A 21,339-nucleotide genomic window follows, 5' to 3' on the forward strand; every position below is an offset into this window, starting at 1 on the left:
TTTGCAGATCTTAAAGCACTCTATAAATGTTATTGTTGTTATCATTCTGTTGAGAGGAAGACAATGTGACACAGTGGAAACAATTCTGAATTGGATTACATGGGTCTTAATCTGCTTCTGCCATTGAATGTATATCTCTGGCAATTAATTTGCCTCTTTTTTGGAGCTAATTTTCCTTATCTTTAAAGTGAAGGAGAAATATTTATATAGACTGAAGAGAAGCCCAAGTATAAAATAAGGGTATTTTTGTTTTTAGGTCCCTTCCAGGTTTAAAAAAAATACAAAACAAAATTCTCAATCCTTGACTATTTTTCTCCTTTGACCCTCTGTCTTTCCTTCTCTTTACAGTTAATATGCAAGGTGTCTACATTAAGAGCACTATGTGGACGACATACAGAAAAGCTTATGGCATTTAAAGCAATATACCCAGACATTGTGCGACTTCATTTTCCTCCGTTATACAAGGAGTTGTTCACTTCAGAATTTGAGCCAGCAATGCAAATTGATGGGTAAATGTTATCACCTAAGCACTTCTAGAATGTCTGAAGTACAAACATTTAAAAAAAAAATAACCAAGACACTTTATATGGCCCTGCACAGACCTGGAGAGCCAACACACTGCACATCTTTCGGTGGTCGGGGTCAGGCAAAGGAGGGGAAACAATGAAAACAAATAAAAGTCGAATTTGTTTTTCTCATGCATATGATTTCCATTATGCCTACAGATATGGACCCTTTTTCTGTCTTGGCTTCTTGATCTTTGACCTCTGTTTACAAGGTTGTCTTTTCTTGTAGTTCACTGCCCACAGACTTTCTACCGAGTAATCAGTCTTTCTAGTCAGAACAGAGAAGTCCAATAGAAACCAGGGACTACTGGCTATGCAGAGCAGAGGTTGACTGCCCTGGTTTGTATAACTTGCTCATTGTCTCATGAAGGAAGATTTTTATTTTTTTTCACCTATTATTGCCAGTAGGCAGGACAGCACGGAAAGGGTCCATAGCAATAGCAACCTTAGCATTATGATATATTACAGGGTAAATGGGCATGAAGACTATATATAGCTAAAGAGATATTGTTTATATATTGTTTTAATTAATATAAAATGTAGTAACTGGTATAGCTTTTCTTGTTGAATTGATAAGGCACTTTTCATTTTGCACCTTTTTTTCTTTAAATTAAATGCTAGCGTGTTCATTGTTGTGTCGCACGTGCACCAGAAAGGCAAGTTTAACTGAAAAAAAAAGGCTTGGAAGGTACGCAAGGAGGTGTTTATGCTGCTGTTTTCAAAAAATACTTTTAAAAGAATGGCTGGTCATATCTAGAAATGATTATGTTCATTTTTCACACGTGGAATTCGAGTCTGAAACTGACATAGCCCTAAAGGACACTTTGCCTTTTGGCAAGTTTTTGAAAAAACGAATGTATTTAAGCTTCCTACAAAGTATAATTGCAACTCTAGGTGGAGACCAAGCATGCAGAGTGTTAGGCACATCTGGAAAAACTTTTGAAATGCTACTTGTTCTCGTCCCTACCAACCCCCCACACCTCCAAATCCCATAGCCCTAATTATGCAGAATCCACTATTTGTATTTAGACATCTCCTAGTAGCAGTCATTGAGCTTTGGAACAAATCCATAAGCAATGTATTTATTGGAATTAAATTTTTACTACTAGAACAAACTTGTGGTCATAAAGCACAGACTAAAGGAAGGAATGAGCTAAGGGTAAAAGGAGTGAAACCTTTTTTATGGGTTCTTATTATACTGAGGGAATCCTGAAAGCATACCACAGAATAAACTCTAAATTAGCTATTCCCATGTTCTAGAGTTCTAGAAAATATTGCACTCTTCATTTTGTAGGCAGCAGAGGGCAGAATACAGGCAAGATATGTTAAACCATTTTATCTTATTTGCTAAATAGTGAGTAAAATGTCTTTATTTTTAGAAAGTGAAGCTGATACCACCAGTACATAGTGTCTTCAGTAGGAAAATCAGGGCTGCAATTTATTTTGTCATTATCAGTAGGAATGTAGTTGGGGTTTTCATGCAACGGGAGAAGGGGGATTTTCTCCATTCCAGTAGGAAAGGAGTAATATCAAGGTACACAGATTATTTCCAGAACAGGATGGTCAGTCCTTCCTCTTCAGTGTATAAATGTTCATTTTGATCCCACAAGGTGTCATACTGAGCTCCAAAGCATGCGATTCAGACACCTGATTTTCTACTTGTGGTTTTTGTGTGTGTGTGTGTGTCAAACTCTTCAGCCCTGTTACCCATATGCTACTCTGTGCCTCAGGGCAAAAAGTATTTGATAGCTGTGATATCATTTGATAACCATTACATACACAAGGGACCTGAATATTTTCATTCTATTTCATCATGCTAGAAGCAAAAGAGTAGTGCCAAATGTATTTGCAAGGACAATTTTTTTTAGTAGCAGGATGGAACTCACACACACAAAAAGAATGTGCAAAACCCTGTGTGCTTTATGGAATTGTGGTCACCCACAGCTGTCTGGAACATGTTTTTGTAGCTATTCACTCAATCTCAAATACAAACTTTCCCCAAATTTCTTCAATATAACTTGCCTCCCATATCCGTAAGGCAAGTTATATCAATTCAGGGTTTAAGAAGAGGCCTTCTGCAGCTTTTACAAAGAAGAAAATGTCTTTTGTGGCCTCAAGGTAACTAATGGAACTTGAATCAGTTCTTCTTATACACACAGAAATCTTTACTTTTCCATTAGAATTATCTCCTGAATCTTTCCCAAAAAATATTGGTTTTGACTTCATATGAGGTTGCCATTTTTGGCTTCAGAAAAAAATCATTTAGTTCATATTCATTTGACTCCTTTGCTTAGGGTTTTTGAAAAAGTAGGGAATTTCTTTGTATGGTGAATCTGTATGAAGCCTAAATAACATCTTGAACATTATATAGATAACATATACAAGACACCTATGTATTTGATCAATAATCTTTGTCTAACAATAAACAGAAAATGAAAGTAAACTATTTAAATACCTTAACATGTGACTACATAAAGAACAATATCAGTTAAATACAGAAATGAACAGTCAAAATTGTTCATTTAGGAAAATATGCTCCCCTAGGAATTGATTGTCAGTTTCTGCAAAGTATATATACTAAGTCAATCCAAGGTCCTTATTTGTTCATTATATCCTACTGGGCTGACTAATGAGTTACTGTGTTTCTTTATTACTATTGGTTTCATTGTAAGTCATTTCTGATTTACTAAATTTTGGAGGTGGTTTTATTAAAGTATGTTAACTTTTTTTAACCAAAGCTTTCTGAATATGGCCAGCCTCAGGTGCTAGTACTTTTAAAGAGCAACTAAACTTAATTCCAGTGTCCATTTTCAAGATTCTGATGAGCTAAGCTTTTCTAAGGGTGAGACAGACCTTGATGTTGAACATCTGTCAAGACTGCTGTGATACCTGTTCTAAAAAAGATCTAACATTGTACCAGATGTAAATTTAGGGTATCATCACTTCAGAGTAGCATTGCTGCTGAAGGAGAGGTAGAGATAAATCAAGATAGAATACTATAATGCTGCTACCAGTTCATTCTGAAAGACCAAGAAGATGTTGAATATTACAAGCTAGACACATTTTATAGGAGCAGATCATTAGGATCCAAGATCTGAAGTGAGATGACATATCCCATTAATAATATGCTGTGCATAAATAAATGTGAAAAACTTTGAATTTTCACTTTCTGCTCTCTTTTCTTCCTTGTTATAGAAAAATCTATAATATGTATTCCTTTGCTAACATGGGAATAATTATTTTTATGATTGTTATAATTGAAGTTGCCTGTACCTAAAAAGTATCCACCAGAAGATTTCTTTTTTTTTTTTTTGGATTGGTCCCATATCAGCATCACTTTTTCATTACTGAGCATGTCATACCACTCTCGATGAGAACAAATATGGCTTATATAGAACACTTGGATAACATATATTGCAGTAGTGTCTATACAGCTTGTTTCTTTTAGTGACAAATCAACAGCTTATAGCAAAATGAATTTTCAAGCACATTAACTATTTGCTTTAAAGTACAGAATTCGGCTGCTTTGTTTTTAGAGAGTGCAGTATACTCTTAGGTCTCTAAAATCCTTATTTGCCCTTTATAACATAAGCAAAATTGATTTAAGACACTGCTTCTTCTAAGTTTAGTTGTTCTTTATGAAGTTTGTACATTTATAGTATGGATACCCAGGTCTATGTGAGTATGTGGGAAGGTTGGGGGAGTGAATGAATGTGTGTGCAATGTGAATGAGAGTCTGACTGCTTCTAGGGTACTAAGTGTCAATGGGAAAAGAAAATGTATTCAAAATATGTAAGTCAAAAATAGAAGGTGGAAAAAAAGATTTATTCTATACAAAGCCTTGTCTGGACCACTTTAGAGAGACTTCTATTTTTTTAACCCTTCTATAAATATTTGATGGCACTTGAAATATTCCTGCAATAAAATGTGATTTGTGTAAAGAAAAAAAGATTTTGTAATGTGAAACAATGAAAGAAAGTAATGTAATTTTCTAAAAAAAAAATACAAACAAACAAACTTTGTATTATTTTCTTGATGGAATTTGTCTATCTGTCTTTGGAAAACTTTTTATTTCATTGAATGTGCCATAGTAGAAATATGTGTTCTTAAGTTTTTGACTAAGGAATAGCTGTTTGTGTTCCGACATTCCAAAATGCAAGACAACATAGCAGAGTCCTAATTAAAAAGTTGAATTAGTCTGTAAGCTTCTATCATTGTTGCTTTTTTGCACATGTTCTTCATTCCTCTATAGTGCAATATGTACATAGAGCACTTGCGGGTGTACCTTGATCCCTCAGGGAAAAAAAATACATATTTGTACAGGTTTGGTTTTTTTTTTGCCTTTTTTTCTTTTTTTTTTTTCTTTTTTTCTTTTTTGCTAAGGAATGTCGATTGAATCACTTGTTTATCGTTGAGGGGCAGCCAGATAATTATCCTAAAAGCCACTGTCTCAAACATTGATTGTTTAAATCATACATGTCCTTCTAGTACTTTTATTTTTAAAAAATAAAAAGTTATTTTCTGACAGTTCTTTGTGCTGATTGGTGAAAAAAGGGTAAATAAGCACCTTATGATTGACTTAACTGTGAATGACAATCCATCTTGTTATCAACAATAGAAGCCCTATCGTTTTTGGAGTTGGGGTTAAGAGTCAGAAACTAATGTGCTCAGGGATCTTCTAAAACTCTTAAAACAGGGTGGCCAGTACTACTGGGACAAATTTCATTTTTCATTATTATTAATATCCCTCCAAGGCACAAGTGAACTGCATAAGAACATTAGTATGTAAACTATTCACATTTGTTTCACTTTGTTGTCTGAAACCTATATTCTCTAGTCTTATGTGCTTAAAAATGGTATAAAGCTGTGCCATTCTGTTCTAAGGCTAAATGGACATTAGGCATATTAACAAAAGAACATCATTCAGAATTCCATTGCACACTTTATGTGCTAGTTCTGTAATTATCATGAAAGCGTTCATGTCAAATATATTTTCAGCTTTCAACACTGAAAAATATATTCCAGAATTTATGTATGGATAAAATGAAAAGACACTATTCCAAACAAGAGGTGAATAACTGTTCTCTCACTCTTGCTCTATCACTTTCTCTCTCTCTCTTTTCTCCACCTACTCTAACCCCTTTCTCTCTCTCTCTCTGCTTTTCTTTCTCTTCCTTTTCACCAATTAGTCTTTCCCTTAATTCCTTTGTTTTTGCCATAGAAATAAATATTCAGAAGAAAGCTTTAAATGCATTATAGACAAAATACCCAAACATAAGCATACTTTGAGACCTTTATATATTCATTGGATCAGGAGCAGCTATATATAGAAACTGCTTAGAGTATTTTTTTGGGGAAAAAAACTCATTGCATCATGTCATTAGAATGTATTAAATTTTGGTCTAAGAAAACATTTTTTAACCATTTCAGTGTCAAAATATAGTATAATAGAATATCTTTAAAACATATTACACATCAACTCCTCCCCCTCAGAGACACAATAGGGACAAATGATAAGATTCTAATATGGTATATTCCATCTATCGAACAGTTTTTTTATCCTGCAGTGCCTGCCTTATAAAGCAATTTTATCGCATTGAATTAATTTAAAGAAACTTCCGTTGCTTATTTTAAGACACACAAAGGCTTTCCTCCATCGATGCCTGCAACGTAGAACGGCCAGACATTTCTATGTAGCAGTTTTGTTTCTGTTCAGTTTTTCTTTAGTGACATCAGCTCTTGTTGGGCTCTTTATTTAACACCTTGTTTCAGCACCAAACTGCCACTGTAGATTACAAAAACCTTACACCCTCTTTTGAGGCAGGAATCTGACCTCTAGAACTTAGAGCAATAATTACATTTAGTCCGTAAAGGATTTTTTTTTTTTTTTGTAATTCAACATAAAATGTATTGGTCTATGGACTCATTGTGGAAACCATATATGAATGTTTTAAGTGGATGGCTAGAAAAAAAATCAGTATTTCTAATCTGCATTTAGTTTTATGGTATAGTTATTATACCACGTTAGCCTGTTCCATTTTATTCCCTGAAACCCTTTCACAGAACACATTGCTTTCTGCATGCACCATCATCATGTTCCTCAAGCAACAGCTCTGTGTTTTCATTGTTCTTTGTGTGCGCTTCCTCTAATTGCTTCTTCCCCCGAACCCCTGTTATCCCAATCAGTCTGAATATAGATTAATACATTTTCTGTGGAGCTGATTATCACTGAACAGATTGCATAAGTAAATGCAAGTAACTCATAAGCAATATAGTGAATTTTATTTCACAAAAATACATATGTACTGTATACATCTTTCTAAATTCCAAATTCTCTTTTCTGTTTTGGTTTGAATCCTCATGTAAAACAGTGGTAAATGTTTTTAACATTAGGACATTAGCTGGCTGCTTCTTTCTATGTACCTGTATTGTCTGCCTGCTCCCTTTGTGGAGATGTGTTTTTGTATTGGATGTTTGGGCCAATGGGAGGCTTCAAGCTACAACATATTTTCCCAATTTAAATATATTTAACATATGACAAACCCCAGACAAGGCTTTTAAAATGTATAAAGAACTGCAGTGTTAGGTGGTTTATTTGCAAACCATTTTCAATGTTGTCCATTTTTATGGCACCTTTAACAATATTCTTGTTTCCAAAGTACAAAAAAAAATAGGTTAAAAATACTCTAGCCATAACTGAATGTCAAGCAATAAAAACAAATAAATGACTTTTTGTGCATAGATTTTAAAAAAAATACAAATTTTAGACATCTGCATGTAAATGCAATCTTGTTTACCGCTTTCTTCAACTTGAGCAACTGATTCCTTATTTTCCTGCTAACTTAAGGACTTGTAATGGCCTGTAAACATTTTCTCTTACTCTTCTTTCAAATTTATCTTTGTCTCTGCTTTTGAGTCATAATATTTAATGTTCTGCTCACCTCTATACAGTTAACTTTTTTGGCTTTCATTCTGTATAGATAAGAAAATGTTATATTATAAACAGCCTACTCAGTGCAAATATTTATCTGTTTATCAAATACCATATTATTCTGTATAATACCTGTTTTACTATATAATCTATTTTAGACATAGCTGTTTAGAACTAGAGTGTGCTATTTTTGTGTTTTTCTGATGTGTGGTGCTAGATAAGTTACTTTTGTGAACAAAATCCCTTTTATTCCTAGACAATACCACCTTTGGGTCTTGTTAATTTCACTGAGTATAACTATATATATTTGTATATATATATACATATATATATATAATATATATATATCTACCTGTACCCAACTGGTACCTGTATCAGAGTGCTAGATTTGGGACATGCTTTTCTCTTTAAATACATAGTATCATTATATAAATTATTCTACAGTATATTTAATTGGGATAAAATTACTTCCTTAGTATTGATATTTGGCATCAATAGAGTGAATTTTCTTATAAATATGGATTATGAAAACTTAGCATTTTTTTGTTTTATAACTTGGCTTCATAACATTATGTTTCATAAGATCAAAAATAATTTCCTGTGGCTTTAAGAACCTAAAGGCTCACTCTAGTTTAAAATGCAATACATTTTTAGAGGGTTTTTTTAAATTAATAAATTATATTTGGTACCTGGAGCACTTAGCACCTGTTACAATTAAGAGACATTTGTAGAAAACATTGTTGGTGGCTTGATGGCAGAACAGACCTTCCAAACAAGAAGTCACTGGTAGACGGATATGTTTGTCATCTAGTGAATGTGGGTCTCATTGTTGGATATGAAATTTGCATTATCAATTATGTGAGATTTATTTTGAATTAGTCATTTGACACGGAACTAACAACTCAATTCTTCCAAACCCTATTGGCAGGTTCATTTTTGAAAGAAATGTATCAAATATCTAACTAAGGATGTAGTTAAACCTTATTAAATATTTATTATAATTGTTCTGTAATATTACTGAATTTATAAGATCTTTAGCAAAGATTTTTGAGCAATTTATAAACCTATATCAAATGTTTCTGTTTACTGCACTTTTTGTAACTAAAGGTGATAAATTCTAATGTCATGGTTCTGGCTTCCATGCATTGCATTTGTACCCGCAATCCTAGACATTTTCCATTTTTACGGAAGATTTATTGTTGTCATAAACGTAAATGCAATTGTACATGGTAGGCAGGTTTCATGATCACTAGACTGCTAATAATAATTACCTTTCAAAACTCAATTGGCTAGAGGCTAGTGGAAAAAAAAAACACATTTTAATACAAATCATGAGGCCGTTCCTTCTTGCTTTAGCTTAAAAGGAGACGCAGGCCTTTTTTATTCCATTTAACATCATAGGCTGCTTAAGAGCAGGAAATCTTATCTTTTCTATGTTCTCTAAAATGCCCAGCACATTGTCGGCATTTAATAAAGGTTAAGTAATAAAAATAATGGACTTGATTGCAACTTTGTTTTTCTGAATTGTTTAGGTGTATTTATAAAGTATACCAAGCCTTATGGTTAATACTTCCTCCTACAACCAAGTGTTTAAAGTAACATTTAAAAATACCACATTAAATGCTGATTACGAAAGTGTGTAGGTCTAAGGATGAAGCACACAAATTTCACAAACCTCGCTGAGTTCCAGACTCAGCCTTCTGTAAATATTCATGCAAGTACAAGAAAAAAAAAAATACTGTACCTATAAATATCTGCTGTCTCTTTGTGTACAGTATGTACAAACTCCTTTTTTTCTGCCACAATGAAAATGCAAGCCATTTACAAGAATCCTAAAAAAATAGAGTATTGTACTAAAACTTTGCTAATGATCTTTATTAGAGGATTGTTTAAATTTTCACTTACATTGGGTCTTCTTTTAAGTTCACTCTTAAAGTAGTCTGCTTATATCCAGCTGTTTGTTATTTTACTGAGTCCTGAAAAAAAGTATTTTGATTCATTTTGTAAATACAGCTGTAAAAAAGAGATTTAATGTTGTCTTTTAAATACTCCAATTTTCATTCTAATATGAATGTTGTTATATTGTACTTAGAAAACTGTACCTTTAATATTACATTACCTTTATTAAAAGTGCATTGAACACATCGATTTTAGATGTGTTGTTATGTACGGTTATCCTCTAATAAAACTTCAGCTTCTAATGGAAATTCTTGTCTCATTTTTCTGTTTGCATATAATGGAATAACTGGTTATGAAATTGTTCAGTGTGTTTCCAGGTTTGCACAATTAATGCTGAATCCAGCAAACGATCTGCCACTTCAGAAAAATCTTTGGTTTTGGTTTAAATAGAAAAATAGATTAATAGATGAGCATGCTACCTTTAAGAGATTAAAAATTTGGTGTCTAGATTGATATCAACTATATTAAAAAATGTGAACAATCACATTAATTCTATTAGGCCAGAGGTTCTCATTTGTGGTGTGAACAGCTGTCTCAGAGATCCTTTCAGAGGATCCACATGACCCTTAAACTAGGTCCACAAGGTCAAAACTTTCATAATAATACTAAGATATTTTAATTTTGGATATAGCAGTTATTGATAACTATAATTAATATAGATAAAAAATATGGGGAGATGGGTTCCTCAGTCATTTTTAAGAGGATATAATGGTTCTGAGACCAAAAAGTTTGAGAGTCACTCCATTAAGCTATCAAAAAGTACATTTTAATATCTCTTGAACTCATAAGCAAATCGTGAAAATTAGTAGCTAAATATTCCCTGGTGTGAAACAAAAAGTAAGTCATTGACACCAGTTGTTATTTTACAGGACGTTTAAGCCATCAGAAATGTAGAGGTACCAAAGAATGGGATGAAGCTTCTGGTATTTTCCACATATAACCTATATGTAGAGTAAATTAAATAATAAGTATCCTGTAATATTAATGAATATTTAATATTTTTGAGCTATTTATAAAGATACATAATCTAATAAAAATGTTCTAGGCAGTAAGCTGATGCAGTGGATGGAGCATTGCAGCCGGAGTTAAGAAGACCTGAGTTCAAATGTAGCCTTAGCCACATGCTAGTTGTGTGGTCCTGAGCAAATTACTTGAACTCTATCTGCCTCAGTTTACTCATATGGTAATAATAATAGCACTTACCTCCCAGAGTTGTTGTGAAGATAAAATGGGATAACAATCGTAAAGTACTTTGCAAACCTTAGAGGACAATATAAATGCTAGCTGTTATTATCATCATTATTTACATGCCTCATCTTGACATAAAGATGACCCGTAGGTCTTATGGGCTAGGTGAGGAGTCTATGCTCTTTTTGGTCTTATTGTGATTGTTCAGTCCTTTCAATCTTGCCCAACTCTTTGTGATCCCATTTGGGGTTTTCTTGGCAAAGATACTGGAGTGGTTTGCTACTTCTCCAGCTCAGTTTGCAGATGAGGAAACAGAGGCAAACAGGGTTAAGTGACTTGCCCAAGGTCACCCATCTAGTAAGTATCTGAGGCCAGATCTGAACTCAGGAAGATGTCCCACTGTCTATCCACTGTGCCACCTCTGTTTGGTCCTATCACATTGGAAACACCTTGAACCTAGCAATGTACTGTACGTACGTACTAAGGACCAGCCTACCTCAATTCCAAGAGGCTTGTATTAATTTGGCTACAGATTGATGGACAGCCACAGCAATTCAAGGAAGCAAACTGCTACAGCTCAACAGGTTTCAGTCCATTGATGGAGGAAATCAGATCCTTGATGTATATGCTGCCTCTCCTCTTAATGTTAAGCCCACTCACCCCTTCCCAATTGTCGTGGGCCACTCCTCGGGTTAAATACCCCTAATACATCCTTACAATTCCTAGGCCTTGGCATCCTGAACTCTGCTGCATATTGCTTTGCCAACCAAAATGTGATCTTGAGAGCAGAAGATTTTTCTTTCTCTACGTTAGTGCTTAATATAGATTGTTTTTCATTCATTTATTAAACCACAGAAAATAACTTTCTAGCTTTTAAATTGTACTGGGGTTTTTTAGATTGCTCTGTCTATAACTGAATTGGACCTGTGGATAGATGGCAAATCATTATCTGCTTCTGCACTCATCCATTAAAGTGATGCAAGAAATCCTGCAATAGAGTTACCCCTGTCCTGGTGCTCCTATGTGTCCTGAAAGGCCAGTTCAGAAACAGCTTGAGAGATGAAGTGTGTTACATGAAGGCCTTGAGCCAAAGCAGACTTTGCACTTTAGATTCCATAGCTCCTTGACATGTGCTCAAAGTGCGTGGTCTTGTTTTCTGTTTTAAGAGTAAACGTTTTCTTTCTCTTCACAAAATATCTGGCTTAGCCTGACCAGTGTGTGTTTCAGACCTACAATGACAGGGGAAGGAGGGTGAATCTAGATGACAACCCCACACCAGAAGACAGCAAGATCTTGCATGTGGACTCCATAGCTCAGTCTAGTCTCAGAAAAGCTAATTGACTTACCCAGTTACACAGCTAGTATCAAAAGTGGGATCTGAGCCCAGGTCTCCAAATAGTAAGCTCAGTGCTGTTGCTGCTGTAACATACTGCCTCCAAAATATTAGACTTTGATCTTTGACTAGAAGGACAGAGATATTTTTGTTGGCTGAGTAGGTGTGAGGTTTTAGGAAGTAGAGGAGCAAAATATTCCTCACTTCTAGGCTTTCCCCTCTAGAGAAATAATCATTGGTCTAAATAGGCTATCCCCAACTGCAAACCATAACTCTAAAAAGGCATTATGATTGGATGAAATGAAAAATAATTAAATTACCCTATTAAAATATATTTTATTATAAAATTGCATTATTATAAAATTTCACTTTGGATGACGATCATTTTATCCACTTTTTAAAAAATTATCATTACAGTCTTCAAGAGACAGAAAAGAACAGTGAATAGAGAAATGGCCAGGAAGCCCAGGGAGCCTGAGTTAGAGTCCCAGCTTACATCCATCTAGGCTACATGATCCTGGAAAAGTCACTAACCTCTCAGTTCCCTAGGCCAGAAGTGTCAAGCTCCAACAGGAAAGGAGCCACTAAACCATACATAAGGATCCCTGCTGACTTTGTTTTAAAGTGCAAGGTTATCTATATTTTATTGTATTTCTGGGGGTGTTTTTGGTTAAATAGTTCCCTATTACATTTTAATCTTATTCCAGCTGCCCTCGAGGGTGTTATAAAGCCATGGGCATCCCATGGACCAAGTGTGACACCCCCTACTTTAGGTAGCTCTCTCAGACTAAGGTGGAACTATGTGCTGACATGCCTTGATGGAGGGAGGGTTTCTCACCTGGGAGTTCCCTATGTCAGTGAAATCTCAGGTCTAGCCCTTATGACGTTGCTTTGGTTACTTTTGTCATTCTCTTTCCAAATTTCCTAAAATTTGTATTCAGAGCACAATCATAGGCTAAACTCAATTATTATTTATTATTTTTTTAGTTTTTTATTTTTATTTTTAAATTTTATTTACTTTTATTTTTAATTTATCTAATAAAAAGTATTTCTGTAACATATCACAATAAAAAAGATGATTATACATGAAACTGCAAAGCTACTATGCACAATATTCCTTTCAAATATGCAATAAAATTATCGTGTAATTGTTATTATTTAAAATTAACTAAATTATTAATTATTATTTTTAAAACATTTCCAAGAAAATTCTGTCTGTGGAGGGGTAATGTACTATCAGCCAGTATCTGGGGGCTAACCTCAGAAGACCTTACTAGGTCTAGACTTAGATGACTGAAAGATTTTGGCACTAAGCACTTCCCTTCCCTGCCATTCTTTCTTGGTGGAGGATCATGAGTGGGTGATGGGTCACAAAAAAAAAATGGTGCAAGGATCTAAAGACCTGAGTTCTGCCACTAACTGTGTAATATGCACAAGTCAATTCACTAGTTTCTTCCTATGTGGGGATAAGGTATAGACCTGTGATTTCAAGTGAGGAAGTTACCCCTACCAATATGGGTTGTCTCCTTCTCTGCAACATAGAGTCTTAGCAAGTTCTTTAGATCAATCGAAGATTAAGTGATTCACCCAAAGTTACAAAGCCTGTATGTATCAGGTAGGACTTAAGTCCAGGTTTTCCTGGCTTTGAGGCTGGCTGTTTCCCCACTACCCAACTGTTCCCTCTTGTGTCAATGCTCTATTTCTTAACAAAAATAGCTTTCCAGATACACAAACCAGAAAAAAAAAATTCCAAAAGAACACATAATGCTAAAACAAATACTACTGCTTAAAGGTGCCTAGTTGGCACAGTGGACAGAACACTTTCTTAATGGAGTCAGAAAGACCTGAATTAAAATCTGGCCTCAGATACTTATTAGCAGTGTATCCCTGACCAAATCACTTAAAAAAAAAAATCCCTGCTTGCCTCAGTTTCCTCATTTGTAAAATAAGAATAATCATAGCACCTACCTCTCCTGACTGTTGTCATGACCAAATGAGATAATAATTGTTAAGTGCTTAGTACAATGCCTGGGGCATAGCAAACACTATATAAATATTACCTAAACTTTTATTAGTATTATTATTAAACAGATATTGCTATTGGATAGATACCAGTGGATAGAGCATTAGGCCTGGAGTTAGGAAGACTTGAGTTTAAATCCAACCTCAGATATTTACTGGATATGTGACCTTAGGGCAAGTCACTTAACCAATATTTGTCTCAGTTTCTTCACCTATAAAATGGGGATAATAGAACTTTAACCTACCTCCAAGGGCTGTTATGAGAATCAAAGGAGATTAGTTGTAAAGCACTTAGCATAGTGCCTAGCATATAGTGGGTACTTAATAAATGTTTTGATTGCTTAACCAGTGCCCTGAACCTAACTGCATTGGAGACCCCAAAATTTCAGGTATCAAACTGTAGTTGACATGTTGCATCACAGCATGTACATCACATGTTGACATGTTCCAAAGTGACTTCAAACAGAAACTCTAGCAAATGTCACTTTAAAGAAACACTTTCTAGAGGACACCAACCTAAACCCCGTTGCCATTCTGCATTACAAACACTCTTCCCTAACTCTTGGAAGATTTCCTGTGCCTCCTATCACTTATTGACCTCAAATCTGCACTGTCACTTCCTGGCCTTTGGTAAGGATCCCTGACCTTACTGATAAGTAATAATTTAATGAATAACTAGGAGCTTTCACTATTGTTCTGGTTTAATTCCTAGGGATTTAAGAACTCCGAAAATAAATCACTAGGACAATTACAGATATCTTTAACAATTCAAGACAATAAGGAAATATTTGGACCACTTTAAAAGCCTTTTGCATTTGGAATGTATATAGAAAGCACTACCATTATCAAACAGTATATATATGCATCTAAAACAGAATTTCATAGATTTTCTATATCTGCCAACCACCTTGAGGAAGCAAATCGATTGAGTCATAGAATGAAAATTGTAGCAGACCTTAGAAGTCACCTTGTTCAACTAGACCATTTTACAGTTGAGGAAATGAATCCCAAGGTCATACAGGTAGTGGCTGAATTAGAGACATGAACTCAGATCTGACTCTAATTTCAAGAACCTTCCCACTGTACCAGTTTTGGATCCATGTCTGTCATATACTGATTAATTAACTATTTTATGTATTTTATATTTTGCTTTTCACATAGTACACATTTAATAAATATTTGTTAGATGGAAAAGAATTTCTGTTCCATTCCTCCCTTATGGTTGTTGTAACTATATTTGGAAAACATTATTGTGAGCACAGTTTTATTTCACTTAATAGCTTTCTCTTTCTTTGATTTTATTTTTATTGTAGCTTTGTTCAATTTATAATTAATGCAATTGTTTTCATTTTCAGAACCAGCTTTTCTTTCTCTATTTTACAAGTCCTGTTTGCCTTTTAAAAATAAAGAAAACGTTTTTTATTTATAGTATAGTAAAGTTTAGTGGGTTAACCAGTTAACCTTGTAGGACAACTCTGAGCTTGCTATTTAACTCATTCCAATATTTTGTCTTATCATCTCAAGTTCTGGGATAATCCAGGGTGTATTTGAACATTTTCTTTCTAATTAATCAGTTAGCCTAAGACTCTACCCCAGTTTATTGCATTTTATTAATTTATTTGTATATTCTATTCTATTTTATATTAAATTAAGGTGCTATTAATTTTATTTTTTTCTTTTATTTTATGTAATAAACTAAAGAACCTGTCTTTCAAATAGTATTCATATCTCTCTATAGATTAATCTCACAGAATTAGTAAATATCAATTATTGAATGAAATGAATTAGTTAATGAAATATATAAATAATTATTTACAATATTTTAGCTGAGATGTCACAGTTAGTCATCTCAAGTCATTATTATTATAGCAGGTTATGTGCAAAAATAATCCCACTCAATTCATTTCTCTCAACATACAATGCTAGTCTTTTCTCAAAAATCCTCTTCCCAAGATAAAAATGAATATGTGGGGAGGGAAAGGGAAGAAAAATTTATTAAATACCTACTATGAGCCAGACATGTTATGTTAATATGCTTTACAAATATTTCATTTGAAACCTCACAACAACCCTGTGTTATAGTTGGTATTACAATCTCAATTTTACAGTTGAGAAAACAGGTTGAGTGACTCACGCAGGGTCATCAGAAAGAAAGAACTCCCCATCTCCTTTTTGTTTTCTCCAACTTCACTCCTGCCATGACAAGAATATAGTGTCTTCACTGGACTAATTTTTAACAATTCTCTCTGTAACATTCCTTAAAGATATGTTTCTTATAACAGAAAATTATAAATCTGATATATGATAAATCAGAAACTATGTTCTTGTTTCAAGTTTGACAACAGTAGGTTATCCAAGGCAACTCATAGGGAAAAAACAAAACAAAACACAAAATGACTCTCAATCCTGTGTGACTCCCTTGGTTTCTGCAGTGTTGGTGGCAAAGTGTGGTGGGAAAGGGTGCTAAGAATCTCTTGGTTTGATGAAGGTTTACCACAGTTAAATTTAAATTTATAAGGTGACACCCTTGACCAACAACCAATGACTTAACGTACATACTAGTGGAGGAATTGAACCATATCAATAAAGAATGCCAATTGGATACTAATAAAATAGATGGCACACAAGTTCTCTTTGGAAAGGAAAACAAATGAACTGATGGAATTTGTTTTGTTTCATTCCCAAAGGTAAAAAGAAACAATCTTTCATTCTCAGCCTTCCACCTTGAAGGGAGAGCGTAGTGAGTATATAAGCAAAAAAAGACTGAAAATAACTGTACTTTATGCACTCATATTTGTTGTTATGGCTCCCACAAAATCCTGCCTCATTGCTTTATTGTGGCATAGAAGTGATTCTAAGTTCTTGAAGGCTAGGCCAGCAGAGCATAATTTTGCAGTTGTTATCATCTGGAAGAGTTTCAGTATGACTGGCAATAGAATTCATTTTAAGAGAACCACCCAAGCTAACTATGAAAACGCATGTCTGCAGTAGGCTAGCCATGTGGTAGAAGAGGAAAGGGGGGAGAAAAAAAGGAGGAGGAGGAAGAAAAATGATGACAAAAAATATGGCATTACAATTGGAACATCTTTATCCTTAACTTCTTAAATAAATATTAATCAGAACTGGTAATGGACAACAGAGATAATTTTATCCAGAAGCCTAACCTGTATAAATTAATCACTGCATGAAGACCAAAAGAGCCCAGAAAGTGCAGTAGCAAACATCTCAGTTGCCAAACTGAATGAGAGATGGAAGATAAAGGCAACACAAGGCTAAAATATAAACTTGTTTATAAAATCTAACAAAGAGGAATAACAGACAGAAGCAATGATATCTCGTAAGAAGCAGTGGAAAAGTAAAACTAGTTTAAGGAAAGATCATCAAGATATCCAGCTAAGTAAATTTGTACTAGGCGCTTTCATGGATGAAGATGGATATGGAAGAAAAATGTAAATGATTTGCAAAAACTGTTAAAGCAAGCTATTTTCTACAGCAAGGACAGTGTCACCACTACATCTGAACCTTAAAAATCACAATTTCAGATGTGCTTATAGAGGAAGTAGAAACAGCACTAAGAGAATAAAAATGGGAAAAGCTGGATTTGACAATGTCCATGCTGGAGATGGCACAATAGTTAGGACCCAAAGGGACCAATATATGGTATTTGAAGATGTGGAAGATATAAAAGGCATGGGAAAAATTTCAGACTTTATTAATACTAAGAAAGTCAGCCAAGAGTTCATAAACAATTATTCATCCAAGGAGTGTCATCTATATACAAATCAAGGGCAACTTCAATAAGAGTGTTAGTAGGGAATAAGCAAACTTTCCAAATCAGTATTCGACAATGGACCACATCTTTACCATTTAATAATTAATCAAAAGATATAGATAATACAAAATTCTATTTTTCTTTTTATTTGTTGACTACAGAAAAGGAATTTAGCTTATTTATCTACACAGGAAAAACTAACAGTTAGATTAAAGGTTTCTTTTGCTCAGATTTTTACATGCCATTGGAGGGATGCCCTATAGAACTATCAGTATGTATGTTTGGAATAGACAGTAGAGATAGACAGTGATTTTGGCTAGGAGTTGAAAAGGGGAAGAAAATGGCCTGAATTGCCTATAGGAAATTGCAAAGCTCCTTCAATGACACTAACTTTCTATATAAACCAAAAGCCATATTGTCAGTGCTAATATTCTACCAGTGTTGCTATATGACAAGGAGACAAAAGTACAACTTTTTCCAAATAACTAAAAAGGAATATCACATAGAGAGTAAAGGAGAAACACATCGTACATGTGATCAGACTGCAACACATAAAGAAAAACTCCAGAAAAGAAGTAAAAGATGAAAAGGAAGAGCAGAGGGTTTCTTCCATGAGGGATGACAGTTTAACAGCCAGAGTACTCTAATGACACCTTTGCAATGCCAGGAGAAAGCAAGGCCACCAGCAGATGGGGTGGATTCCCTATGGCAAACTTATGAGAAAACATGGGTGATATTTGAACAGGATGGGCAGCCATGTTAGGTTTGAGCTAAATCATTGAAAGGAAATTCTGAATCGATAAAATCACAGATCAATTCGAGTATTTGTTGTAGAGGATAAGAAAGAAGAAAAATTATACAAAATCCTTGTTAAGATTCTGGAAATTGAATTAGTGATTCCAAAGCAGAAGAGACAGCAAGAATTTGTTTAAAAACAACAATAAAAAAAACTGATTCAGTCAGGTCAAGTTAACAAGCATTTATGAAGAACTTACTATGAGCTAAGAACAGAGTTAAACACTAGGGCTAAAAAGAAAAGCCAAAAAAAAAAAAATCTCTGCTCTCAAAGAGCTCACATTCTAGAGGAGGAGACAAATGCAAGCAACAATGTACAAACAGAACGGATGATCTGGGGACTTCTGCCTACTCCCAGGTTTCCTGGGCTTACTTTCCCACTGATAATAATTGGTCATCAATCAGAGAGATTTTAGGGCTGGATAAATGGATCTACATCTACATAAGGATAATAATTGAATTTATTGATGTTGATAAGATGACCAAGCAAAATAATATGAAAGGAGAAGAGAAGCCTTGGGGCACACCCATGGTTAGAAGGCATGACTTGAATGAAGATTCAACAAAAGAGACTAGCAAAGAATGGTCAGATACGTAGGAGGAGAACCAGGAGAGGGAAGTTTTAAAAAAGCTAGAGAGAAGAAATATCAAGGTGGTAATCTGCAGAGAGGGTAAGAAGAATGAGGCCTGAGAAAAGGTCATTAGATTTAACAATTAGATCACGGTTAATTTTGGAGAGAGCAGCTTTAGTCAAATGATGAGGTGCAAAAACAAACAGAAGAGGGTTTAGAAAAGAATAAGAGGAGAGTAAATGGAAGCCCCCATTGTAGACAATATTCTCAAGGAGTTTAGCTGTGAAAGGGAAAAGAGATATAAGACAAGAGCTAGCAGGGATGGAAGGAACAAGTGTGAGTTCTTTGAAGATGAGAGAGACATGGGAGTCCTTGGGGGTAGAAAGGATATAGTCAATAGACAGGAAGAGACTGAAGGTTAGTGAGAGACTGGGGATGGAATGAGATCAAAGGTGTATTTAGAGGAGTTTGCCTTGGAAATAAGAAGGGCCACATTTTTATGTGAGACAAGAGTGACAGGTAGTGCAGTGGACAGGTGAATTTTGAAAATACCTTCAAAAAAAAATTTTAAAAGGTAGTGTTATCACCAAGATGGCAATCAAGTATCAGTAACCCCTATTCCAAATGCTTCCTTTATCATCTCTATTCCATCCTTACAAAAATAATCACACATATCAAAGATATCCTTAATGAGAATATTGAGAAGGAAACAGGTAAGCATTTGAAAATGAGATTCTATCTCAAGTCACTTCACATTTACACAAGTGACTGAAAGGGGAAGAGAATATAGATTTCCACTGAATTTATTATGTGTTGATTATGATTATACTTATACTTCCTTCACTGATACTAACAGTTAGCTTTGCTCATTAATCTTCCACTTATCTTAAATCCAAGCAGGATTGAACCCTGGATTACATATCAATAGCAAATGAGACAGAAAATAAGAAGGTAAAAAGTTCACAAATAGTGTCTGTTCCAGTTGTGGAAGATGTTCTAGGAAGAGCCCAAACTACAGAGGCATTCCTTATCCCTATAGTAAAGTCCTCCAAGTTCTCCTATACGTGGATGACATGGTGCTAATTGCATCAAGCTCTAGGGTTTCTTCAGTGAAGTCCACAATCACTAAAGAAATTACTTAATAGTTAATACACAGGTGGCCTAAAAATGAAGACTGAGACAAATTTTTGACGTGGGAATTTTTTATTATGCATATTTTTTCAAAGAACTTCTTTTTCTTTTCCCAAATAGTGCAGAGGAGTAGGAGGAAGAAAAAATGCTTGTTAATTAGAAAATTTTTAAAAAATACTTCACACAGGAAAAACCAAATGATAAATATTATCTTGGAGAAAGAGAATGAATTGGCTTGCACTTGGGAAATCGAATACACAAAACATTTTTGATGATTGTGAAAAATCATTTGAAGAATCAAAGGTGTGTTGTCCAAAGGGAGAGATGCAGCATGGGTACAAGTAAGGTGTGGCATATCTACAGTAATGGCTTGTGCTCAGGAAACACCATAACTGAGATCATCCAGGAAATGTATTCATGGAAAAGGAAATCAGTCACGTGTTGACAATGAAGGATAACAAATAGCCCCAATATCAAATGTCACCCAGGGAATGTTAAAAGACTTAAAAGAGGATAGATAGTCCTTGAAGGATTTAATTGTACACAGTAAGAAAGCATAAACACAGCTTGTGATCTATACTGCTGAATGAAGTGTTAACTTCATGAGATCACAGATCTATTGAGATAACGTCAACAACATCAACAATGACAAGAAGCAGCAGCCAGAGTTTATTGATTAGTTCAGAGATCATGCACATAAATGATATGTAATGGTGGAAATGGTAAAGAATGATGGTACAACATATCACCATTACATGTTGCAAAAATTTAGCACCAAATACTGGTTCATGTAATTAAAAAAGGGAAAAAAAAAGTATTGTGAAACATTTTATAGGGTGAGATATCACCTACAACGTATTTCCAATTTTAAAATAGCTATTGAGTTAGCAATCACATCTTCCTAAGTAGACTTTAAATAAATTGATTTGAGAATATGACTAAAAGTTAATCGTGTGTTATTTAGTAACATGTTTGGGTATTTTTACAAACAAGAGTTTTCTTGAAAAGTAGAAGGTTCTGCCCCTGTCATAAGTTTCAGTAGCCCTGGTTTTTTAATCCTGATGTAAAGT

At 34.5% G+C, this 21,339-nt stretch overlaps 1 protein-coding gene across 3 annotated transcripts in view; it reads left to right on the plus strand.

Moving 5' to 3' along the window:
* Positions 1-9,704, plus strand: part of RORA (RAR related orphan receptor A) — an 887,404-nt gene extending 877,700 nt beyond the window's left edge. For all 3 annotated transcript variants that reach the window (XM_072616450.1, XM_072616456.1, XM_072616463.1), the window contains one exon: positions 349-9,704. In XM_072616450.1, coding sequence (XP_072472551.1) covers positions 349-513 — 165 coding nt within the window. In that variant the 3' untranslated portion in view covers positions 514-9,704. The remainder of the gene's footprint in view (positions 1-348) is intronic.
* The last annotated feature ends 11,635 nt before the right edge of the window (positions 9,705-21,339 follow it).

The sequence above is a fragment of the Notamacropus eugenii genome, chromosome 1 (assembly GCF_028372415.1).
Source record: "Notamacropus eugenii isolate mMacEug1 chromosome 1, mMacEug1.pri_v2, whole genome shotgun sequence".
Lineage (NCBI taxonomy): Eukaryota > Metazoa > Chordata > Mammalia > Diprotodontia > Macropodidae > Notamacropus > Notamacropus eugenii.